Source organism: Engystomops pustulosus, chromosome 1, assembly GCF_040894005.1.
Source record: "Engystomops pustulosus chromosome 1, aEngPut4.maternal, whole genome shotgun sequence".
Lineage (NCBI taxonomy): Eukaryota > Metazoa > Chordata > Amphibia > Anura > Leptodactylidae > Engystomops > Engystomops pustulosus.
In genome coordinates this window covers 121,469,022-121,496,316 of record NC_092411.1, presented here as the reverse complement: position 1 = coordinate 121,496,316, position 27,295 = coordinate 121,469,022, and the positions used below count along the sequence as shown (strand labels likewise).

General features: G+C 44.0%; 1 protein-coding gene across 2 annotated transcripts in view; it reads left to right on the top strand.

Annotated features, from left to right (window-relative positions):
* PLGRKT (plasminogen receptor with a C-terminal lysine) overlaps positions 1–27,295 on the top strand; it is a 55,826-nt gene that overhangs the window by 18,166 nt on the left and 10,365 nt on the right. For both annotated transcript variants that reach the window (XM_072151934.1, XM_072151942.1), the window contains exon 3: positions 19,247–19,377. In XM_072151934.1, coding sequence (XP_072008035.1) covers positions 19,247–19,377 — 131 coding nt within the window. The remainder of the gene's footprint in view (positions 1–19,246; positions 19,378–27,295) is intronic.

The following is a 27,295-nucleotide window of genomic DNA, read 5'->3' as shown; positions in this document are numbered from 1 at the left end:
TGTTGTGACACGCCCATTTTTAAGCACCTTCTCCAAAATTCATATGATTTAGTTTCATGGTACAGAAAGATAAGATGTAGCACATTTCCAAACATAGGTGTAGTGTAGACTTCAGTTTACGATCCCTGGGTTTCTACATTCTAAGTACTCTTATTCTAGACAGAGCAGAGACCACCTCCCAAGAGTTTCTTAAAATAGATCTTAGACTATGTACAGTAATATCTAGCTTGTGCCCAAAGATTTAATTTTTTTATTTACATTATGTATGATAAGGCTTACCTGTTCAGTGATGTTTAACCATTTATATTGCCAGATATATTTAGATAAATATTATTTACTATGTTATAAGGTGACATTTGGCTCTAATTACATGATTTATCTTTTACATAGCAGTGTATTTCCATATTCAACTCCTACACACCATTGTCAAAGAAAAATGAATGAGCTGGTTTCTAAATATGACTTATTAGGTGTTTGCTGAGCCACCTGCTCCCTACTTATGTCAATTCCTTATTACTCGGGTTAATCCTATATCTATAGAAAACAAAATAAAGCATAGGTAGCATTCTGGAACTTTTATAGCGTGTTCCATCATATGCAGAATTATTGACATTTTTATTAGAAATTACAGTACATGAATGTTTATTTCAGCTGTTTGGCACCAATGTTTAAGGTGCTCATAGGGATCTTCCTATACTTAACTTTTATTCCCTATCCACAGGACAGGTGGATGATCCAACTGCAATGTTTGTCACAATCTGCAAAATGGTGGACCATGTGTTCCCCTTAGCTGCCTTGCAGTACGGACTTCTGGCGTTGGCTCATCCAGAAGACCTCAATGGGTCTGCACTTCATGGACTATAGTGGTACTTCCAGCATGTATCATAGGATGATCCCTGTTCTGCTGATCACACAGTTTCCCGGCAGTTAGACATTTATTTCCTAGTCAATAAAAACTTTAATTATTGTTTTGTAAATGCAATAAACTATAAATTGACCTTCAGAAAGCAGTTAGGGTGTGGTCACACATTGCAGTTACAACTGCAATCAGATTTGAGGTGGTTTTAGGTGCGGTTATTAATTAAAGAAAGACATGAACTGAATGAGTACTTTATATACTCGAGTATAAGCCGAGTTTTTCAGCACAAAAATTGTACTTAAAAAAACTAACTCATCTTTTATTCGAGTCTATAAAAAAATGAACACTGTGCTCACCTTTCCAAATCCCCCCTAAGGTCCTTTTCTTGCTTCCAATGCTCCAGTGCCACTTCGGGTTCTTCTGCTTCTCTTCGGCTCCTCTTCAGGTCCCCTCGCAATGCCCACGGCTCACAAACAATGACGTCAGCAAGCTTCTGACGTCATTCTGTGTGCCGGCCGTGCACAGGGACCCAAAGGGAAGTCGAACGACAACAAGAGGACCCGAAGAGGCACAGGAGCATTGGAAGCAAGAAGAAGAGCTGCGGGGGGTGTCAGAAAGGTGAGTAAAGTGTTAACTTTTTTTATTACAGGCTTGGCATACTTGGGGGCATGGGCTTGCCATACACTGGGGGGAATGGGCAGGCTTTTTACTACAGGTGGGGCAGGCTATATACTACAGCGACTTGCTGGCTATAGACTGCAGGGGCTGGCAGGCTATATACTACACGGGCTGGAATGCTATATACTGGGGGGGCAGGGGCTGGCAGGCTATATACAGGGGGGCAGGAGCTGGCAGGCTATATACTTGGGGGGGAGCAGGAGCTGGCAGGCTATATACTGGGGGGCTAGCTGGCTATATACTGCATGGGCTGGCAGGCTATATACTGAGGGAGCAGGAGCTGTCAGGCTATATACTAAGGGACAGGGGCTGGCAGGCTATATACTGGGGGATAAGGGCTGATCAGCTTTATACTGACTGGAGGCTGTGACTAATACATTTCCCACCCTAGGATTATACTTGAGTCATTAGGTTTTCCCAGTTTTTGTGTTAAAATTAGGTACCTCGGCTTATACTCAAGTTGACTTATACTCAATTATATACGGTATCTTTGATTTTGAAAAGAAAACCTGTTCCACAAATGTCATTCAACTGTTTAACAAATGTCTTTTACCAGTTAAGTTAGCAAAACTGCACCTAAAACCACCTCAAAGCTGATCGCAATGCAGTTTTAATTGCGACAGGTATCATAGTATCATAGTATATAACGCTGGAAGGACACGCAAGTCCATCAAGTCCAACCTTTAAGAATTAAATAAATGCTTTATCCCCATAACCCGTGATATTTTTTCTCTCCAGAAAGTCATCCAGGCCTCTCTTGAACATGTACATAGAGTCCGCCATAACAACCTCCTGCGGCAGAGACTTCCATAGTCTCACTGCTCGTACAGTAAAGAACCTTTGTCTATGGTGATGGTAAAATCGCCTCTCCTCTAGGTGCAGAGGATGCCCCCTTGTCCTGGTCACAGGCCGAGGTATAAAAAGATCTTTGGAGAGATCCTTGTACTGTACGTTCAGGTATTTGTACATTGTAATGAGGTCTCCCCTCAGTCGTCTTTTTTCTAAACTGAATAATCCCAAATTTTTTAATCTGTCAGTGTATTCTAGTTCCCCCATTCCCCTAATAATCCTGGTTGCTCTCCTCTGCACCCGTTCCAGCTCTACTATATCCTTTTTATACACTGGTGCCCAAAACTGTACACAATATTCCATGTGTGGTCTGACCAGGGATTTGTATAAGGCCAAAACTATGTCTTTATCATGAGAATCTATTCCTCTCTTAATACATCCCATTATTTTATTTGCTTTAGCAGCAGCCGCCTGGCTCTGGTCACTAAAATTAAGTTTACCATCCACCAATACCCCCAAGTCCTTTTCAGCTTCAGTTTTACTAAGTAATTGACCGTTTAGAACATAATTATACTTTTTGTTTCCATGGACCAAGTGCATAACTTTAGATTTATCTACATTAAACCTCATCAACCATTTCTCTGCCCATCCCTCAAGCTTCCACAAATCCCTCTGTAATGCTAAACTATCGACCTCAGTATTTATTACTTTACACAGCTTAGTATCATCTGCAAATATTGAAACTTGACTGTGTAAACCCACTACAAGGTCATTAATAAAAATATTAAAAAGAAGTTGCCCCAATACTGACCCCTGTGGCACTCCACTGGTAACATCAACCCAATCTGAGAATGTGCCATTAATGACGACCCTCTGTTTTCTATCACTAAGCCAATTACTTACCCAAATACACAGATTTTCTCCTATTCCCAGCAGTCTCATTTTATATACCAACCTTTTATGTGGCACGGTGTCAAATGCCTTTGAAAAGTCCAGATATACAACAGGTGACTGAACCCTTTAATCCACTGATTACACTTAAAGGTGTATTCTCGTCTGGGCATTCACATTTAATTTTATTCATCTGACATTTAATCGATTGGATTCTATAACAAAAAAATGTACTGGGGCGTTGCTGGATGCCTACAGGTGCAGACATGTGATCACTCAGCGCTGCACAGCCCGGGCCAAATTAGCTGCACACAAGCGGGCCAGCACCTAGCTACACATGGGCGGACGGCGGGGACAGGAAGTCCGCCCGTCTAGGAGTCAAGTGAGACCAGCGCCGCATTTCATGGCGGATTTCTTCAGAAAACGAGCATCGGGCGCTCTAGTGGCGCGTTCCAAAATGGCGCCCGCAACTCAGAATGGTAAGCCGACTCCCTCCTCCTCTCCCCTGCCGCAGCATCTGCCATGCACCTCTTACAGTGAGGCTTTGTTAGCCCCACACAGAGAGGGGGGACCTGCCTTCGGGACCCTCCACAGCCTTGCAGAGGGAAGATGAGTCGGGGACACCACTCGGGTGCCCTGAGATGATGGAGGGTCGGTGTGCCATCCCGCCCTCAGGACTTCAGCAGTGCTCCCACGAGGCCCCAAACCAGGTGGAGGATTCACGCTACCAGAGGTCCCCAGCCCCCTCTCTCTCACCGTCAATGCCAGGCCCTGCTTTTGCAGAAGAGAGCATGGGGGTGAATTTGCGAGTTATGGACTGGGCCTCACCTGCACACCATCCTTCTTTGCCACCTTCAACCTCCTTACCACAGGGAGAGGATAAGAGGAACGCCCCAGGAGCTGCAGCTGACAAAGGGATTAAGGGATTCACAGCATAGCAGGATGCCCTGCTATGGAGACCCTCTATGGACTCTCTACCACACTCGCCACAATTACCTCCTGCTGTACAAAAGACGTGTAGTCCACTATCCACGCCTCAAGCATTATCGCCTCTACATTTATCCTCTCTACCCCAGTTGTCTCCCCCTCTTCAAGATCCACTTCGGCTCTATATCCAGCAAATGATCACTAAAATGGACTTTAGAAAGCTAATTGGTAAAGTCAAAGCAACATGTAGGCAAGAAATTGCAGAAGTTCTCAAAGATGTGCAACAGGCGGCGCAAAGAGTGGATGTGTTGGAGGATGATCATAATGCAGCTCGAGCGGTGGTCTCGACCTTACAGCATCAAGTGACTGAGTGAGCTTCAACTATCAGAGATCTGAAAAGCCATAAAGAGGATCCTGATAATAGAGGACGCCGACACAATATTAGAGTACTCGGCATTCCAGAACAGCAAATAAAGGAAAATGTACTAGGCTATCTGCACCGCCTGTTCAAAATTATTTTAGAAAGACCACTGGAGACGTCACTAAAAATGGACAGAGCTCATAGGGAACTATGCCCAAAAACAAGTGGTCCCCCCAGGGACATTATCTGCCATATTACGGACTTTGAAATAAATGAGGAAATTATGAAACGCTCTTGACAGCTTAAATCGGTCTCTCCTGGATTACACTTCAACAACGCCGAGACAAGGGGATACCCTACCACTGGGGGTTCCTTTTCAGCTTGATGGCCAAGACAGATGGTTTCTCTGCCACTCTTTGTTTCTCAGAAGACCTCCAGGCCTTTTTTGGAGTCTTCCAGCTTGATCCTCCTGACCTCCATGATTGGCCCCAACAACCAGCGACAACAACACTGCCTGCCCACCCAAGAAAAAGGCAGAAAGCTCCGGATCAGAATCGCAGGTCCCCAGTGGGGCGATGAGTATTACTAGTGACATTTCTTGTATACTGATATATTCAGAATTGCTTACTTGGTTAATATTGTTATGTGCCAAATGTATGTTAGGCTAGATGTATCTCTTACTGAAACCACCTGTATACATTTTTTAGCTCTTCAGCCTTCCCCTGCCTAGATAGTTTCTATAGGCCTTAATTACATGTCCCAGGACCGTTGTCTGGTTACCCTGTAGTATGTCCTGTAGTGAATCCTCCTGATAGTCCTTGCCCCTTTGTTGAGGAGCTGACATTTTTCCTGTGGTATGTGACTGTTTTATGGAAGATTCGCAGCAAGATTGGCTGTAAGCCTCCCTCACTGTATGCACTTTTTGTTACTATGTTGTTTTCCTTTAAAGGTTGTAATTTGATTTTTAGGTACATTCATGGATCGCTCTATAGGTTGCTCTCCACTGCCGTAGTGTGTAAATAGTGTTCCACTGGATTTCCCCGGGAGACCCTATAGCCATGTTTCCATCTACTCTACTTTTCACTTACATAGCTCACAGGCCTCATTAGCTTGACAATGGTTAAATTTCTCTCTTTAAACGTAAAAGGCCTTAACTAAGACACTAAAAGATGACTTGCACTCAAAGAAATAAGACAAGCTAAAGCCAACAGTCTTTCTTCAAGAGACCCATTTCACAGCAGCAGGGTCCTTCCATTTCGCTAAACATTGGTTTCCAACAGCCTTTATGGTGCATGCACCCACAACAAATAAAGCTGGAGTAGCTTCCCTTCCAGGAACTGAATAGCCTAATTGACCCTCAGAGGCTTATTATTCTTAGGGGTACTATGTTTATTAGTAACATTACCCTGTGCAATATTTATCCCCCAATAACCGCCAGATACCCTTCCTCACTAGAATCCTTTCCAAATTGTGCTCGACCCGGAATGAAGTACTCTTATTAGGGGGTGACTTTAACACTACTTGTTCAGACATTGCAGACCGCCTTAACCTTAATGCACGTCCAACACCACAGGGTGTGAAATCACTTGTGCTACGTTTCTGCCAAATAATTCGCAAGCACTCTTCATATGACTTATGGCGAGTAAATAATCCTACCGCTAAAGAATATACCTTCTACTCACAACCCCCCAGAATACACTCTAGAATAGACTACTTTTTTGGTAACTACCCTGCCCTAAAAGCTATGCATCTGGCCACTATTGGACACATTACATGGTCCGATCATGCTCCGGTTTTCATTGCGATGCAACTTGAAGATGCTCTCTCCAAAACTCCACATTGTCGTCTAAACAATACTCTTCTCACTTCCATACCCTCCAGAGAAGCCCTGCAAACAGTCTTGGTTAACTTTGTTAAAGAAAATACCCCGACAGCACCAACGGTTCCGATTCTATGGGAGGCGCATAAAACAGTCTTTAGAGGGGAAATGATATCACTAGCCTCCAAACTAAAGAAAGATAGACTTTTACACTACTCTATATTTAAACAGCAATTACGCCAAGCGGAAAGGGGATATACCTCCCACCCCCCACACACCTCCTACTTGGGAAAATCCTAGTGCTCCAATTCAAAATAAGAGAACTAGACCTGCTAGATGGGGAGCACACAGGTTTTATGAACAAGGCACACACAATGTTGGCACATCAGTTGCGACACAAGATGGTTAACCAAACACCATATAATAACAAGGATAAAAATAGTACCTTACACTATCATCCCACTAAAATTGCTGAGCTTTTCCACTCTATTATTCACCCTTTACTCACTGCCATCCACGCTCCCTTCCTTCTCTCCTGACCGGCAAACAAAACTAGATCAATATCTCTCTAGTCTAATTAAATAAAGTAATAACTCCAGAAGAGATAGAAGAAGTTGTAAAGAATTTACCCGGATATAAAGCCCAAGGCCTGGATGGATTTTCCAATCTCTATTATAAAACTATCCTACCACACTTCCTGCCTCATATGGTGGAGCTGTTTAATAGATTTCTTAAAGACGAGGCGATCCCCCAAACAATGTTGGCTTCACATATTACGGTTATCCCTAAACAGGGAGAAGACCCCTCAGAATGTTCAAGTTATAGGCCCATTAGCCTGTTGAATGCAGGCAACACTTGTTGCACTATCTGATAAATCTGGTGCAGAAAACTAAATCAGAAGTCCTTGTGTTGAGCCTCGATGCTGAGAAGGTTTAAATTGGCACTACATGTTCCGGACATTGACCCACTTTGGTTTTCATGGACCGTTTTTGAGCGCTTTGTCGAACTTATATTCTTTCCCTACAGGAGAATTTCGACTACCGCATGCCCACTGGAATTCCCTAACGATCAATAACGGAACCCGTCAAGGCTGTCCGTTATCCCCTTTATTATGTGTCTTAAGCATTGAGACCTTAGAAGCACACATTAGAAATAACCCAGACTTTAAAGGCATTGGGGTAAAGGACAAACATGTTAAAGTAGCTTTGTTTGCCGATGATGTGCTCCTTACCCTCACCGATCCCCTCATATCGCTGCTGAATCTAAATGCTGCAATCAAAGAATATAGTAATATTTCTGGATATAAAATTAACCAGACTAAGTCAGAAGCCTTACCAGTACACTTATCCCCTACATTACTACAATCCTTGGAAGATAATTTTCGTTATAAATGGAACCCGACTTCCATAAAATACCTTGGGATTAAACTTACCCCATCCTTCACTTCCCTCTATAAAGAAAACTTCCCCCCACTGATTCAGGATGTGAGGAAACAGCTACAAAGTGGGCACTCACTGAACCTTTAAGGGTTCCAGTTAGTACTCTGAGACACATTCACTCCATAGGATTCCAAAGACAGTCTTAACAGCGCCTAAGTCACGGGGGGGTCTGGGACTACCTGACATAACAATGTACTACTATGCTACTCCTCTATGACACATAGTATCTTGGACTTCACTGGCAGCTTTCAATAAATGGACAGTAATATGGACTCTTTGGTTAGCTCCCACCCACCCCACGGTATTGTTTTGGGGGCCACCAGCCATCCCTGCACACTACCTCTTAGGCCCCTTGGCTTTTACCAGAGAAATATGGCAGAAGTGTCACATGCGATATTCTTTAGCTACTCTGAAATCACCTCTTACCCAGTTTCTCTATACACCGGGCATACCCTAAAGTCTCGAGCAGTTGCCTCCTTGAGGGTCTTCTGCATGCTCCTGATCTTGTTTGTGCACAAGCTGTAATCTGTCCACCAGCTTCTTCAGAGGTCTGTGCTTGAGTGGTTCTGCATACACTCATGCTTATGCAGGGCTAAGCATTGTTGTTGCTGCTGGCCCTGAGGAAGGAGTCACTGCGCATGTGCAGAGCTATGACAAGTCATTGCGGCTCATTTACTAAGGGTCTGCAGACGATTTTCTGACGTTTTCGGGATTTGCGCTGCTGTGACAGGTATTTAACTGTCGCGATTGGATTATGGCGTGGCTGCCCTGGCTTTCATGCAACAGAAATCGGGGGACATGCCGTCGGACGATCTAACTGATTGATTCAAATTGTGTCACAAGACAATGCACTTACATGCACCAGAATGAAGAAGGTGAACTCCGTCGGACCTGAGCAGGGAAGCAACACATGCAGGATATCGGGCGCACAATATTAGTGAATCACAGCAGATTGCATTTTCGTCGGACATTGCACTTTCAGTGAACTCCTCTGGACGGGTAAGTAAATGTGCCCCATTATGTATGGAGCAATGCCTATTATGTGTAGTTTGAATTTTTCATAAAATATTGCTTCAATTTTGATTTATTAATCCATTTAGATATTATTTGGCTGTGGGTGTCCTGACTATTTTTGTACCCATATTATCAAGTGCAAATCAAATGGTTGCACTGGTACCTTTTGTGGTTATTAAGTAATTATATAGTTCTATTTTTATTGATATAATTTATGTTCTCTTAGTTTAGTTTCATTAAATACTATCAAATTGCATTTTGTCAATCCTAATGGAATTCTTGTCGATTGTGAGAAACTTGTAAACAATCTATTTTTCGCTTCATAATTTCTCCTTTATGGAGCAAGGACATATTTTTTTATTTTTGCTATAATTTGAATTGGGCACTGTGGAGTTCTTTCATTTTTGCACATCTCTAAAGATAACTGTGCTTATTATTAACTCTGATAATGCTTGATAATTCAGCCTTCATTTTATAACAAATTTTTTACGCTATGAAGCACACTCTTTTGTGATCTGCAGTATTCTCTGTGGAAATTTCCCTTACCCTTAAAGGGGTATTCCCATTTTGGCAAATTAATGTTATTGTTTGTATTATTAAATGTTAAATAATTTTCCAATATACTTTCTGTGTATATTCCTCATGGTTCTTTTGATCTCTGCTTGTTGTCATTCTGTAGAAGGATTAAATGTTTACGAGTGGACAGAGATCTGACCATGGTCACACAGATGCACGGCTCGTTAGTATCCTAGAGAGTAGCAGAGCTATTGATTACAACGAGCCAGGCACCTGTGTGACCATGGTCAGATTTCTTCTGGAAATAAACAATGAAGCTTCCTATAGAATGACAGCAAGCAGAGATCGAGAAAACTGTGAGTAATTGATACAAAAGGTATATTGGAAAATTGTACAACTTTATTATTATTCAAACAATAACATTTATTTGCTGAAATGGGAACACCACAATTGTCCATAAAGTAACTGCAAGAAACCAGGACCTGTTCTAGACAAACTGGGGCCTTGGGCAAAATTACAAGTAGGGGCCCTAAATTTTAAGATTTTGTACCAAAACATAGTTTGGTTATTTCAGTAAAGGAACTCAAAGATGGTCATGTAGAAATATATGTTTATATGACAGCCCAATTCTGTACTGTGGAAGGGTGCTAATATCATCAGTCCCCTTTCCCTTCAGTCCACTAGCTGCATTTGCCTAATCAAACAGCTGTTAACACTTGCGTTTACAAAATGCCAATGTTAATGTTTGTGTTACATTACAGATGTGTTAACATAGCATTAACAAACACATGTTTAATTAATTATATAATTAATACAATGTTAACACATGTGTCAACATCACGTTAATAGTTGCGTTCTGTAAATGCAAATGTTAACAGCTGTTTAATTAGGCAAATCTATCTCCAGTCGGTGCAATGTGTTTTGAAATGTGTTAGCCGTGAAGTGTGACGTGATGGGGTGTCTGGGGTTATGCCACTGTCCTTAATTGGGGCACTGGGAGGCAATTCGCTTGGCTTCTTGTGTTGCACGTGACCCTATTGTGGTGCAGCTACACTAGCCTCCATGCGACACAAATTTGGGGGTGTGCCGGCGGTCAGACTGAGCTCCATATTAAACATACAAAGTCTGTTGCATCCCTATGTTAAAGGTGCACCACAAAAAAGTTGGTGAACTCTGTTGGGCCAGTGCAGAGAAGTGCCATATTCATGATTTCCATAACGTCCCCCATGACGGCCCACTAGGAGGATGACCCTTGACCTCTGTAGGGACAGGAAGCAGAGAGGTTAAAAGCCTCCCCTCCACATCCTCCCGCCAGTGTCTTCCTGTCCCTACAGGGGTCAGGTCAAGAGAGGGTCTCTCTCCTCCTAAGAGGGGGGGGGACGTTTTTAAAAAAAAAAAAAAAAAAAAAAAAATGGAGAAGGAATCTCCATACTCACCTATCTTACCTGGGGTTACGCCGACTGCGGTCCAAGTTCCCCTCCGGACAGGTCCTCGGTTGGCCCGGCGCTGCGGGCTCTCCCTGGACGGGAACATCGTCCGGTTGGCGTCCTCTCCGGCGGGCTGGTCCGCCAGACTCTCGCGCGGACGCGGGAACTACGTTTCCCAGAAATCCTCCTGACCGATGACGACTTCCGGTCGCGACCGGAAGTGACCGCGGCGCCAGGCGCGGGACACGGAGGAGGCCACCGGCAGGGGGATGGGCTCCCCATGAAGGTATTTAAATCCTTAAAAGCGGGTAGTCAGTTGGTCTGAGGTCTATGACTCGGGTTCTTTCTTGGCTGGCCGTCCCAGACATCATAATGGCTGATGAGGCAGACTTGGGCCTACTCCACCCCCCGGTGCACGTGAGTGGTGCTGTGTGGCAAGATATACAATTGTTATGTTGTGATCACCAAGTCATTGTTTCCTTGCCTTCCTTCCCTAGGAGCAAGTTTCTAAGGGGAAAGGCAAGGAAGAGAAATCAGGGAAGTCTGAAAAGACTAGAGAAAAACCGGAAAAAAGCAGGATTCCTGTTAAAAAATGCAGTATGTGCTTTCGTACCCTACTCGAAGGCTATAAGAAACCGATCTGCAAAACCTGCATTGAAGAATTCATGCGGGAGGAGAAAACTTCATTTATGGACGAACTTAAGACCTTTATAGAAGAGAAAGTGGTTTCTTCGGTGGCGGCGGCAACGCAAGGAGCCCCCCCACGTAAGAAAGCTCGGATAGTGTCGGCTTCCTCCTCAGAGGAAGAAGAAGGGTGCATTTCAGACTCTCCTTCCTGCTCTCTGGCTGGAGACCAGGAACATCAGGATCGTGAGCAGGCAACAAGCTCCTGCTACTTATTCCAAAATGAAGATCTGGACGACCTTCTGAAAGCTATGCGGGATACATTGAATCTTGAAGATGAGGAACCCCCTCTTTCTCGTGAAGATGAATTGTTTGGGGGACTCAAAGCCAGGAAACATCGAGTTTTTCCCCTTAACGATACCCTTAGGGGACTAATTAGTCAGGAATGGAAAGACCCTGAGAGGAAAATCGCGGTCTCTAAGAATTTCAGGAAACGCTTAGTCTTTGACCCAGAAGAATCAAAGGATTGGGACTCGTTCCCCAAGGTTGATGTACAAGTATCCAAGGTCTCAAGGAAGATGGACCTGCCCTTTGAAGATTCGGCTCAGTTAAGAGACCCGATGGACAGAAAATCTGAAGCCCTTTTAAAGAAAGCATGGGAAACCTCCATGCTAAGCCTTAAGTCAAACTTAGGAGCCACCTCGGTGGCGAGAACATTATATTTCTGGCTGGGGAAATTAGAGTCCCATATCCGGGAGGGTACTCCCAGAGAAGCCTTACTGGAAAGCATACCGTTATTAAGATCAGCTACTGCCTTTCTTGCTGACGCATCTGCTGAAGGAATAAGGTTCGCTGCAAAAGAAGGAGCTCTTACCAATGCCACCAGGAGGTCCTTATGGCTGAAGCAGTGGAGCGGGGACATCCGCTCTAAATCCAAGTTGTGCAGCATTCCTTTTTCCGGGGACTTTGTGTTCGGACCCGAATTGGACGCTATACTTGAAAAGGCGTCTGACAGAAAAAGGGGATTTCCAGAGTCCAAAACAATACCCAAGAAGTCTTCCTTTCGTCCTTTTAGGAACACCGGAGAGACTTACCGTGGCAAAGGTAAGCAAGGACGATGGAGTTATCCCAAAGGAGGAAGGGGAAGGGGTTTCCTTTTCTCTAACCTCCCAGAGGGTCCAGGAAACAAGAAACAATGACGCCAAAGTGGGGGGGCGTCTCCTGGGATTCCTATCCCAGTGGACAAAGATCACCTCGAATCCCTGGGTACTGACCATCTTGGAATCGGGCTACAGGATAGAATTCTCATCACCCCCCCCCCCCTTCTCCAAGGTTCATCGCCCCTTTATCATCTCTCTCTCACTCTACACATTCCTTCATTTGGCAGGAAGTATTTCATCTAATCCACATGGGAGTAGTGGTGCCGGTCCCTCAAGAACAAGAAAAATTGGGATTCTACTCCCCGTTGTTCCTTGTCAAAAAACCAGATGGATCAAATCGCCTAATCATCAACTTGAAAGAGCTAAACCGCTTCATCGTTTACAGGAGATTTCGCATGGAGTCGGTAAGAACAGCTACCCAACTTATTCACACAGACTCCTATATGTGCACATTAGATCTAAAAGATGCATACTATCATGTACCTATCCACCCCTCATCTCAGAGATTCCTAAGATTCTCGGTTGTCTCTCCCGAGGGCTCTGTCTTACACTTTCAGTTCCATGCACTTCCATTTGGTATCTCATCGGCTCCAAGGGTCTTTACCAAGATCATGGTGGAGGTGGTAGCCTTTTTAAGACTACAAGATATATCAATTATCCCTTACCTAGACGACTTGCTAATTATAGGGAAAGACAAACAAAACCTAATTTTGGCAAGAGAGTCTTCCCTAAGAATCTTAACAGAGTTGGGATGGTTAATCAACCTGAAAAAATCAAGTTTAGTACCCTCCACTCGAAAGACCTTTCTAGGGATCATTCTAGACTCAACTCACCAAATGTCTTTTCTTCCTCAGGAGAAAATATCCAACATAAAGCATCAGATTCACTCATTCAGACGGAAGGACTCTATACCAGTCAGGCAGGCGATGAAGATCCTGGGGCTCCTCACAGCATGCCTACCTGCGGTCGCTTGGAGTCAGAGCCATACTCGGATCCTTCAGAATTGGTTCTTAACTTTCTGGAACAGGAAGTCTTCAGGTCTAGACAAGAAGATCCGGATTCCTTCCTTCGTAAAGAGGGACCTGCTGTGGTGGACGGAATTAAGGAACCTAGGGAAAGGAGTATGTTGGCACCACCTCCCAAGCATCACTATAGTGACAGATGCAAGCAGCTCAGGCTGGGGAGCAATCCTTCCTTCCCACTACGAGCAAGGGTCCTGGACTCTAGCCCAAGCAAGAAACAGCTCAAACTACAGGGAGTTAAGAGCGGTTTGGGAAGCGCTAAGATCAAACACAGCCTATCTGAGGAATCATCATATCCACATTCTCTCGGACAACATCTCGACAGTGTCCTATTTAAGGAGACAAGGGGGTACAAGATCCCCAGTATTATCGAGGCTGGCTCGTACCATCTTCCAGTGTGCAGAAGAAAACATCCTTTCCATTTCAGCCACTCATCTGAAGGGATCCCTAAACAGAGAAGCGGATTATCTCAGCAGGAGAGAAATCCTACCGAACGAATGATGTCTCAACCAAGAGATCTTCCTACATCTAACCAGCATTTGGGGCATGCCCCAAATAGACCTATTTGCCACGAGGGAGAATTCAAAATGCCAACAATACTTTTCTCTGGAGGCAGGCGAGTCCAGGGACCACATGGACGCGTTCAGCCATCGTTGGAACGGAAGTCTCATGTATGCCTTTCCCCCAATTCCCCTAATTGCGAGAGTACTCAGGAAAATCTTGCTCGACGGGTCAAGGGTGATCCTGATCTGCCCAGACTGGCCAAAAAGAAGCTGGTACCCACTGTTGAGGTCCCTATCTGTCCAGCAACCTCTTATGCTACCGATTCGGAAGGACCTTCTGTACCAAGGTCCGATTTTCCATCCCGATCCAGGAAGACTCCGTCTGGCGGCTTGGATCCTGAGTTCGAGTTCCTAAGGTCCCAAGGTCTCTGTCGGGCTGTAATAACTACTTTGAAGGCAAGTAGAAAAAAGGTTACTTTCGCCATATATCATAAAATATGGAAAAAGTTTGTGACCTTTTGTGGGGCTAATTCCCCCTCTCAGACTAACCCAAATATTTTACAGGTATTAGACTTCCTGCAAAAAGGACTAGAAATTGGTCTTTCTACTAGCACCCTGAAAGTCCAAATTTCGGCTCTGAGTGCTTTCTTCGACCATCCCCTGGCGGACCACAGGTGGGTCAAAAGATTTATTGCAGCTGCAAATAGAATTAGGCCTCAGATTCTGAAGCGGGTTCCCTCCTGGGATCTCTCCCTGGTTCTGGATGCTCTCTCCAGACCTCCCTTTGAGCCTTTAAAGGACGCTAGTATAAAAAACTTAACTTTAAAGACTTCTCTATTAATAGCTGTGACTTCAGCTAGAAGGCTGGGGGAACTCCAAGCCATTTCTATTAGAGAACCCTATATGTGTATTCTCCCTGACAGGATAACTCTGACTCTGGATCCAAGCTTTGTTCCCAAAGTGGCGTCTGGTTTTCACAAGAATCAGGAAATAATTCTTCCATCATTCTACGGGAATCCTTCTTCAAGCAAGGAAGTAGCGTGGCATTCCCTGGATGTAAGGCGCTCGGTCTTAGAGTACTTAAAAGCCACAAAATCCTGGCGCAAAGATCACAATCTCTTTGTTCAGTTTCAGGGGAAGAACAAAGGGGTAAAGGCATCCAAAACCACGATCGCCAGATGGTTAAAGACTGCCATAGCCTCTTGTTATACAGAACAAGGGAAAGAAGTTCCTCCTAACCTTAAAGCCCATTCCACCAGAGCCATATCCGCCTCCTGGGCAGAAAAGAGGGGCGCTTCTCTTGAACAAATCTGCAGAGCCGCCACCTGGGCTTCTTCATCCACCTTTGCTAAACATTATCGGCTGGACTTACCCAACTCACAGGATCTCGCCTTCGGTCAGAAGGTTCTCCAGGCTGTGGTCCCACCCTAATTCTACTAATTTTGTAGATCTCCTAGTGGGCCGTCATGGGGGACGTTATGGAAATTGTGAATTAGACTCACCGGTAATTCGGTTTCCATCTAGTCCTCCATGACGGCCTATATATTTTCCCTCCCATGTTTTCTTTCACTTTGTTGTAAATTCTGTATGTGATTCAAACAGGCAGAATAAAAATACGTTGTATCTTCCACCGGTGTAGTTATTTGGTAGACACTGGCGGGAGGATGTGGGGGGGAGGCTTTTAACCTCTCTGCTTCCTGTCCCTACAGAGGTCAAGGGTCATCCTCCTAGTGGGCCGTCATGGAGGACTAGATGGAAACCGAATTACCGGTGAGTCTAATTCACAATTTCTGGCACATGCTCTTAATGAGTTGGTTGCACCCAGAATTATACACGGGAAGAGCATTTTTAGTGCAGTTATTTAGTGCCCTATTAGTGCCCTATTATGTCAATGTATATGCACAGTATATATGTCGGGAGCATTCCAGACGTATATGATGTTCATACCCAAAAAATGTGAACCAAAAATTATCATTATTTTGGTGCTAGCATACGCAGATTTTTGGTTTATTTTTGGTAAAATAACAATAAGTGTATGTTAATTGTTGGACAAATTGAAGTGTTTGATGGCATCATTTTTGTGGTATGTAAAATTCACCATTTAAAGGGCTTCCCTGGGATTTTTTTACTGTAGCCCCGGGGGTATGAAAGTAACAAGCAGGTTAGGGTGCGGTCACACGTCGTGTTTAACGCTTGCGTTTAAAACCGCATTGCAACAGCTGAAGAGAGATTTTCCTAATTAAACAGCTGTTAACACTTGTGTTTACAAAATACAAATGTTAACGCATGCAAATCTTTCTTCAGCTGTTGCAATGCATTTTTAAACGCATGTGTTAAACGTGACGTGTGACCGCTCCCTGACACTCACTTCTCTTTGACACAATGCTACATTATCACTGCCATCCTCTACTGGTATAAAGAGGCTCAGTGACAGCTGTCATTCAGTGCACCAAAGAGAGGCAAGTATAACCTATTATTTTCATACCCTCTGAAGACCATAGAATCTGGTTGATTCTTATTTGGAGGGAGATGCCATGGGATTTCTTTATTTTCATTTCTTGGGGAAATCAGTGAGACTGATCTGAGAAGAAGATCTCTCAGCATATGCATCAAAGAGAGATAAGGTGAAGTCAGCCTAGCATCTGCACACACTGGAGCAGATTTACTTACCCGGTCCATTCGCGATCCATCGGCACGCTCTGTGTGGAGGATTCGGGTCTTCCGGCGATTCACTAAGGTACTTCCCACGATGTCCACTAGGTGTCGCTGCTGCGCTGAATTCTGTTGGAGTGCACTGGAGTTCACTAAGCCAGGCCAGGTGCAGGTAAGCGCGTGTCAAGCGACACATTTTTTAAAAATGTGGCGGTTTTCCCGAATTCGTCGGGTTTTCATACGGCCACGCCCCCCCCCCCCATTTCCGCTGGTGCCGATGCACCACAATCCGATCGCGTGCGCTAAAACCCCCCGGGGCAATTCAGGGAAAATCGGTGCAAAACGGAAAAATTCGGGTAACCCGGCGGAAAACCGTGATTCGGGCCCTTAGTAAATGACCTCTGGCAGCACTTAATTCTAACCTTGGTGACCTTCTGGCTCTAAAACACCTTTCCACCTCTCACAGAAATAGGGTCTCTCTCATCCTAGGCAGACGTCTGTAAGGCCGAGATGTTTCATGGAAATGACGTACCATGCCCTGATGTCTGATCTCCAGTCCCGACCCGCGTGCTTACAGAGAAGTGTAAGCCTTCCCCTCCTCCGCTCTGGTTTCTCAGGCAACAGCTTTTACTTCTCCCTGTCTGTACAATGCAGCGGAGTCCAAGCAGGCGCTCACACTTAACAGCTGGCAGGTCAGGAGACCCGATTACAAATGGGGGCCCTGGGCAAATGCCACCTTTGCCTACCCATAGCGCCGGGCCTGCAAGAAACTCTCTGTCCTATTTGGGGAGTTGATCTTAATGACATATTTCTAATTAAAGGGAACCTGTCACAACATTTTTCACAAATCCAGCTAGTGGCGACTTCCCCTATTAACTAATTGATACCATTCTTTTAGCTAATAATTGTGTATCTGTTAATTGTTCTCTAATTATGAAATAATCTTTATAAACAGGCCTTTCATACAGCCAGGGGACATGGCCTCCTCAGGCTGAATCCAGCAGCTTCTTCTCAGCATGCAGCAATAATGTCATGTGATCAGGCAGACATCATCTCAGGTCTTGATCTCATGAAATCACAGCATGTCTGCATGGAGAGGAGTTGAAGTCTATGGAGGCTGCTGTGTCTTTATGTGATCAGATATATGCATGGGGTACAGTTTGCTAATGTTAGGAGGCTATAGGACCTGGGATGATGTGAGTCTGATGACATTATTGCTGCTTGCTGAGAAGAAGCTGCTGGATTTAGCCTGGGGAGGCCATGCCCCCTTGACACCCTCTAGATTTGGCTGTATGCAAGGCAAGTTTAAAAAGATGATTTATGGGGATCTGAGATACAAATTTTAGCTAAAAGAAAGGTGACAGATAATAGGGCTCTATGAGAACCTGCCACTAGATGTATTTGTGAAAATGTGGTGAAAGATACCATTTAAGTAAAAATGTTCTTCTTCCCTACTAAATGTTATTGTTATTAAGGGAACTTGCCAGGTCTTCAACCTGATGACAAGTTCGTATAATATACAACAGGCAGAAAGCACCTTTAAAAAAGCCATCTGCTCTGTTAAGTGCATACCTGGCTGCCTGCCAAAGACTAGAACGAATCATGGGTCATGCTCATCGCTCCCAGTACCGGGGGCATGTCATGGGGGCGGTGCACAGGGTATGCGGGACAATGCTCTTCTCTACCAGTAGCAGCTCCCTCCTATGCCCTCCAGTAGCATCCACAGCAAACAGCGTTCACACTTCATTTTTTTAGCAACGGGAAGCTTAGTGAAGAGCACCATTGGAAAGGCCTTTAATTCATACGGTTAGTATAGAGTAAAAAAAAGCAGCTGACAGGTTCCCTTTAAGTTGGACATATACATTAGTTTCAGCAAGACCAGAATTGCTGGTTCAGGAAGGGTCAAGAGAAATCCTCTTCAGTAGGGTCTTTTCTCCCACTTTACCCATCTATTATTTTGTTCTCGGTAATTGTACATCTTTCTTGCCTTGAGTTTCTAAGCCATTTTTATCATAAATACAGTAACTTGACATTAATGGCACTTCTGAGTAAATTATAATAATACATATATATATGTAACATCATTTCAACAGCAGAAATACGTACAAAATAGTTTCTCTCCAGTATTTTTTTTGAGGTCCAGTGTAGGAGGAATTGAAGATTTTTATGTTGCAAACGTCTGTATCCAATACTCCTAGCACACAGTAACCTTTGTCTTCTCCCTTTTGCCCAGTAAGTCTATCCACAGAGCATATATATATAATTTTTTTTTTTTTTCCATACATGGGTTATTGTATGCTACAAACGCAATAAGATGCTCAACATTAAAATGTGGTAAGAACGTTGTGTTAAAATTGATTACCATTGAGAAATGACTGTGTACACCTGCTCAAATACCCTTTAACCTTGACAAAATGAGTTTATGTACAAGACACCTAGGTGGAAGATATCAGATTGAATACTGATGGATCACCAAATGCTGCATTCATTTTTTTTTCTGAAGGTAGAAAAATTGCATTTATTTTATTTAACTGGGTTTGTCTTTTATTATTTTTCCATTTGCAGTTGGAAAGACAGATCTTGATGCAGAATCAGATGCGAGAGAAACAAATGGCCATGCAAATTGCCTGGACACGGGAGTTTTTGAAGTATTATGGGACATTCTTCAGTTTAGCTGCACTTGGATTAACAGCAGGGTTTGTTACTTCTTTTTTTATAATATCTGAAATAGAAAAATAATTTTTAAAAACTATCTTCTGTCTTTTTCATGTTTTTAGTGTTAAATGAATAAAGTTCTGGAGGTTTCAAATATGCATGTGCATTTGGGCTTTTAAAAACTCTGAAGGGACAATCCTGAGAACAGGGTTTCTGTTTTAACCTAATAAATGGAAGAAACTTTATGCAAGGTTGTTTCTGCAGTACTATCTAGTGCACACCTGGGCATTGTATTGGCTAAGGGCCACATCCGGCCTCTAACTATTTCTGACCGGCCCAAGTGATTAGAAAGATATTTTTATATATCTATATATATCACACACAAACTCACATGTATACATACATGGAAAAGTATCTTTAACAAGAAAAGGGATATATTGCATATACTCGAGTATAAGCCGACCCGAGTATATGCCGAGACCCCTAATTTCACCACAAAAAACTGGGAAAAACCTATTGACTCGAGTATAAGCCAAGGGTGGGAAATGCATTGGTCACAGCCTCCCAGTATACAACCTGCCCAGCCCCTGTAGTATACAGCCTGCCCAGTTCCTGTAATATACAGCCTACCCAACCCCTGTAGTATACAGCCTGCCCAACCCCTGTAATATACAGCCTGCCCAACCCCTGTAGTATACAGGCTGCCCAGCCCCTGTAGTATACAGGCTGCCCAGCCCCTGTAGTATACAGCCTGCCCAGCCCCTGTAGTATACAGCCTGCCCAGCCCCTGTAGTATACAGCCTGCCCAGCCCCTGTAGTAGGAAAAAAATAACACTGTACTCACCTTTCCCACGTCCCCCATCGATCATCTTCTGTCTCCGATGCTCCGCTGCAGCCTTGGGTTCTTCGGTCCTCTTCAGATCCTTCTGCTCCTCTTCGGGACATTCCGCTCCTCTTCGGGTCTTCGCTCGGCCAGCACACAGAATGACTTCAGCTGCTTGCCAACGTCATTGTTTGTGAGCCACCGGCATCGCGAGGGGACCCAAAGAGGAGTGGAACTTCCCAAAGAGGAGCCGAAGAGGAGAGGAAAAACCAGAAGAAGATCCGAAGGACCCGCGGCAGCACCAGAGCATCGAAACAAGCATAGGACCTACGGGTGACGTCGGAAAGAGTTTTGACTTTATTTTTTTTCTTGACTCAAGTATAAGCCACAAAGCAAATTTTGTGCTGAAAAACTTGGCTTATACTCGAGTATATATATATGGTAGTATTTGTTTGGATTGTATTTATTAAAAGATTTTTTTACAGTACCTGATAATACAATAAAGAAAAGAATGTTATCAAAAGCAAAACTTTATTCCTAATACTGAATTACAGATATTGTATAATCTACTGTGTTTCCCCTGAAATTAAGACATCCTCTGAAAGTAAAACCTACTGCAATTCTTTCCAGGCTTACAAAAATAAGACATAGCGGCAATCATTAGTACAGCTGTCCCATGCCATACATCAGGCATCTGTGAACATGAAGGGAAGTGCCCTTCAGCCGCCACTAATCAGGCCTGATGCCTCAGTTGCTGTAGGCACATTTGTGCTGAAGGAGGACCACTGCTGTGTCAGTTGTCCTTGTGGTATACCAAGATGGCCACTGCAGCCAACGTCTCGCTGAAGAGACCCACAGCATCAGCTGTAAGAGGCCCACTTCAGGGACAGCTGACATGGTGCATATAAAGAGGGTCACAGCAGCTATCTCGCTGAACATACCTGTTTAGCTGGAAGAGGCCCGTCGCCACCACATTCGATATCCTCGTAACTGAATAGCATATGAAGGGGTTTGCTGGGGGTAACGTAAGGTGTCAGAATGCTGCAGAAATTGTAGTGGTTCGCGCCCCCTGGGAAATTTTTTTTTTTTTTAAATAATTTTATTAAACATATTACCAACATTCAAATATACAAACACAATACATAATTTCTAGTTCATCACTAAAAGATATCCATTAATTGTTTCCACTTTTAAGTATACACTAGACTTAATATAATTTAATCATTTTAATCATATTTTAATCATTTTATTTCTAGTTTTTTCCAACAACGGCGACATATTCCTGAACCGTTGGGCTAATCTTTAGTCCCAAATACTCAAAAGCCTCGCCTGGGTTTAGGATACATAGTTCTCCTACCTGTCTCAAACTAAGTCTATCAAGTTTACACAAAGTCAACTTTTTCCAATTAATCTCCAGTCCTGAGACAAATTTCAAACTCCTCTAAGATCTCCATCATAAGAGGGACCGATTTTTCTGAATTTCTTACATATAATAAAATATTGTCAACATATAGAACTATTTTATCATCTACTCCACCAGACCCACACCCCTCTATCTTTCTTGCTCCTCTAATTTTTATAGCTAACGGTTCCACAAACATAGCAAATAGCAATGGTGACATAGGGCACCCTTGTCTTGTGCCCCTGCTTAAATTAAATCCATTTATTTTTACTCTGGCTATTGGCTCTGAATAAAACAACCTTACGAACTCTATATATCTGTCTCCAAAGCCAAATTTGTTAATTGTTTTCCAGAGCAATATCCACTTCACCCTGTCAAATGCCTTAGGGCAGTGATGGCAAACCTTTTAGACACCGAGTGCCCAAACTACAACCAAAACCCACATATTTTTCGCAACGTGCCGATGCGTCAATTTAAGCAGTAACTTATAATTCCCTGCTCTGCCACATGTTTAAATTGTATAGGCACCTGAGGACACCAATACAGTAGGTGTAGATCATTGTAGCTTCTTTTTAGGGTCCTGGGCTGCCTGGGACTGCAAGAGGCCTTGAGTCCTGTCTGGCGAACTCTGCACTGGGGTGATGGCGCAGGTGCCCATATAGAGGGCTCCGAGTGCCACTTCTGGCACCCGTGCCATAGGTTCGCCACCACGGCCTTAGGGTGTCTAAGGACAGGATGGAGCGGGTCTCCCCGCGGCCCATCTGTATCGCAGCATAGAGGCGCCCAATATTATTTTTAGTATTACAACCCGGGATAAAGCCACTTCGATCTTCATTAATAATAATCTTAATTTCTTTTTTTAAGCGGGTGGCCAGTAACTTAGCTATTATCTTCCCATCTGTGTTTAAACGTGAGATGGGCCGATAAGTAATTTCCCATTTTGTAAACTGGCCTCCCATACCTTCAACAATACTGGAAATAAGATGTTACCAAATTTCCTATATATCTGAAAAGGAAATCCATCGAGACCTGGGGATGAATTCCCCCTGCATGATTTTAGGGTTTCCTATAGTTCTTGGATGAATTCTAGCGTCTTCTATGAGGGTAGGAAATTCCAGCAGTCTAAGTATTCCTTAATCTCAGCTCCTGTCGCCTTTAAATCTGATGCATATATCTGTATAAAATAATTGAAATTCTAATATAATATCCTTCTCTAAATAAACCAGCTCTCCTGAGCTTTTTTTTTTTTTTTTTTTGATCACTGTCAAAAACTGGCTGTCCTGTTGATTCTTTTTTTTTTAAAATCGGGTAATTTTTATTAACCACCAACTTCATTTTCCATTTTCTTACAGAAATTTACAAACATAACGTGAACATTGCAAAACATAATTTTACATACAATACAGACAACAATAACCCCCCCCCCCCTCCCCCTCCCCTCCCTCCCAGGAAAGAGAAGCAGTGCAGCGGTGTATATTTTATCAGGATTCCTATACCAGGGATTTTATTCATTCCCAATACCAACTTGTAGGGCTCATAACGATCTGTCCTGCAGATCGACATGTTCCAAGAAGGGCATCGGGAGTGTTAATAGGATCCTAGTGTATATAAGACTCGTTTTTTCCAGAGTTCTAGATGTGGATCATGGCATCTCTAAGCAGAGCTCCAGATGGTAAACCTGGAGTAGAGATCCAACTACCCCAAACAGCATCGAACTTCTTAAGTACCCCTCTTTTTTTATAGACCGCTCTTTCCAGTCTAATATAGTTATTTACTCTTGTATTCTGTAATGGTAGGGACAGTGGGTTGGATCCAGTGTGAGGCAATAATTATGCGGGCTTGATATAATAGTCTTGCAACAGTGTCAGTGCATTGCCTTCACATGAATCCTCAAGCCATCCTAGGATGCACGTAATTGGGGAGACCTGGAGGGTTATGGACATGTGTATTATATCTGCCCCTTCCACCCCACATTTGGGGCACTTTGATGTATCCCATGCCCCTATTTTTTCCAGGACAACTGGTGACTTATATGCTCTATGAATCAGGAGCTGTGAGTATCTGTGCATCTCTGAGAGAGACAGTTGAGGTTTCATTTCTAGGATATTGTTCCATTGTTCCTCAGATAGTGGTCCCACATCTGCTTCCCATTTGTTTTTCACTGTTAAGAGAGACTTCTCCAAATGTTTACTAAGTAGGAGGTTGTACAAAGCTGAGATGAGCCCTTTCGTGCTCTCTGCCTGCCCCAATATTCCTATCACAGGAAAGGATCCCACTTCTCTGACCTCATCTTTAAATTGAGTTGTCCATACGTGCCGGAGCTGCAAATATTGGTAGAAGGAACGATGAGGGATGTTATACTATTCTTGCAGTTGGTCAAACTGTTTTCGCCTCCCATCTTCTAGTATTTTGTCAACTGTCACTACTCCTGCTGTCAACCAAGTGTCAGTCCCGTTAAGTTTTTGGAGTTCTGGAAAATGGGCATTGTGCTATATTGGGGTATGCTTGGTCCATCCTGAAAAATCTACATGTCTTCCCGCTGTCCCATACCTTGTATAATAACTGAACTGTCGGAGCGTCTTTCCACTGTTTGTGTCCATCTAAAATTTCTAGGCGGTGTATTGGAAGTTTCCATGGTGATCACTCACCTTACTGCCGAACCTAATTGCTCTTCCCTATCCCAGCCCTTCATGTGCTGTAGTTGTGAAGCCAACCCACCCTCTTCTTTACCTCTCTGTAGTGTTTCTAGTCTGATTCTCGCATGTTTTCCCTTCTATAGTATCATTTTTATAAGATTACAGCGACCTATTAAGGATAAGGGCAACTTGCCCCATGCAGAGGCCTTAGTCCCTGTACGCTCTAGAAGCGGCTGAATATTTAGATGTAAATAATCTTGTGGTCTCTTAGACACCATCATGCCCAAGTATTTGAATGACTGGACAGGCTGAATACATGTATCTACTAGCCTCACTGATTTAGGCAGGGGATCAACTGGCAAAATCACAGATTTATCCCAATTTATTTTAAGCCCTGACTTCTGGCCAAAGGATCTAATTATAATCATAACTGGATTTAGAGTAGACTCCACATCTCCTAAATAGATAAGCATGTCGTCTGCATGCCCTCTACGAAATCCAACAATATCAGGAGCCCGTCGATAGCCAGGGCGAAAAGAAGGGGGGACAAAGGGCATCCTTGTTCAGTGCCTCTCCCCAAGTAAAATTCCTGAGAAATGTTGCCATTTGATCTCACTCGGGCCTTGGGAGAAGAGTATAGCAGTTTAGTATATGCCATAAATCTGGGTCCAAACCCCATCTTATGCATTACCATCCATAGGTATCTCCACTCGAGGCTGTCAAATGCCTTGGCAGCGTCGAGTGAGAGAATTGCCCTTGCTCCGCCCGCCTCCTCCAACAGCTGTAGATTTAGAAAAAGCCAGCGAAGGTTAATGGAGGTGGATCTCTCCGGCATAAATCCAGTCTGATCTGGATGTATAACTTCCGGGATCACCTGGTTCAGGCGCATGGCTAGTACCTTGGCAAATATTTTAACATCCACCGGGAGAAGGGAGATGGGTATTTATGATTCGGGTCTGGCGGGATCTTTCCCTGGTTTGGGGATCACTACAATTACTGCTTCCAGCATAGAATTGGGCAGCCGCCCCTGACTGTATGCTTTCTGCAGGGTGGTCAACAACCTAGGTAGAAGGATGTCCTTATGGGATTTGTAAAGTTCTGCCGGGAGCCCATCGATCCCTGGGGCCTTTTTATTCTGCATTGTATCCAGGGCTAATTCTAGTTCCTCTAATGTTATCGGGGAGTCTAGAATTTCTCTGGCCTCTTCTGAGAAGGATTTTACGGGGAGGGTCTCACCATACCTCATCATATCTTCCCAAGTGTCAGAAATGGTGGAAGTGTATAGACATCTATAATATTCCTGCAGAGTCTGCAAAATGTCTCTATCTTCAGCCACCTTTACCCCGTCTTCTCTAATTAAATAGAGAATGTGAGATCCTCCCCTTTGTTCATGTACTATTGTAGCCAGCAGATGGCCCGCCGATTCCCCTGCCTCAAAATACTTTTGCTCCATGAAGTACCGCTTGTTAGCGGCGTAACTCAACATATGGTCCGTATATAGGGATTGTGCCTCCTGTCGGGTCTGCTACATATCTGCCTTCCGTTTCTTGCACCCTAGTCAGTAAGGCGTTAGTTAGGGCCCTAGACTTGGTCTTATGCCTATTAATAGCCTGATGTAGGGAGCCCCTAATGTAAGCTTTCATGGAGTCCCAGTTAGCTAAAATTGGGACCGTGTCATCATTGGTTCTAGAATATTGTTGTAGCCATCCGGGATAATTTCCCCTACTATTTGTAGCCAGTACGGATTGACTTTCCAACCCCCCCCCCCCCCCCAGGCCCACTTCCAGATTTCAAGAGCAAAGAGAGTGGGGAATGGTCCAAAATACTCCAAGCCAAGTATGTTACTTCTGTTACATATGATATAAGTGAGTCTGAGCCCAAAGCTAGGTCAATTCTGGAGAGTGATCTGTGAGAGGCAGAGTAGCAAGTATATTGCTTAACCCCTGGGTTCTGGTATCTCCATATGTCACACAACCCAACCTCCTCTGCCAAGCGGGCTAGCATCTTTGGGGGTGCTGACTCTGCAATGTTGCCAGTATGGAACTTGTCCCAATATGGATTAAGGTAGTTGTTGAAGTCCCCAACAATTAATACTGGCACCACGGAGAGCAAGCCACAAAGGTCAGTACTTTCTTGAAAACCTCGCTATTATAAGGAGGGGGAATATACACTCACCGGCCACTTTATTAGGTACACCTGTCCAACTGCTCGTTAACACTTAATTTCTAATCAGCCAATCACATGGCGGCAAGTCAGTGCCTTTAGGCATGTAGACATGGTCAAGACAATATCCTGCATTTCAAACCGAGCATCAGTATGGGGAAGAAAGGTGATTTGAGTGCCTTTGAACGTGGCATGGTTGTTGGTGCCAGAAGGGCTGGTCTGAGTATTTCAGAAACTGCTGATCTACTGGGATTTTCCAACCATCTCTAGGGTTTACAGAGAATGGTCCGAAAAAGAAAAAACATCCAGTGAGCGGCAGTTCTGTGGGCGGAAATGCCTTGTTGATGCCAGAGGTCAGAGGAGAATGGGCAGACTGGTTCAAGCTGATAGAAAGGCAACAGTGACTCAAATCGCCACCCGTTACAACCAAGGTAGGCAGAAGAGCATCTCTGAATGCACAGTACATCGAACTTTGAGGCAGATGGGCTACAGCAGCAGAAGACCACACCGGGTGCCACTCCTTTCAGCTAAGAACAGGAAACTGAGGCTACAATTTGCACAAGCTCATCGAAATTGGACAGTAGAAGATTGGAAAAACGTTGCCTGGTCTGATGAGTCTCGATTTCTGCTGCGACATTCGGATGGTAGGGTCAGAATTTGGCGTCAACAACATGAAAGCATGGATCCATCCTGCCTTGTATAAACGGTTCAGGCTGGTGGTGGATAATGCGCCATGTCATAAAGCTGGAATCATCTCTGACTGGTTTCTTGAACATGACAATGAGTTCACTGTACTCAAATGGCCTCCACAGTCACCAGATCTCAATCCAATAGAGCATCTTTGGGATGTGGTGGAACGGGAGATTCGCATCATGCAGCCGACAAATCTGCGGCAACTGTGTGATGCCATCATGTCAATATGGACCAAAATCTCT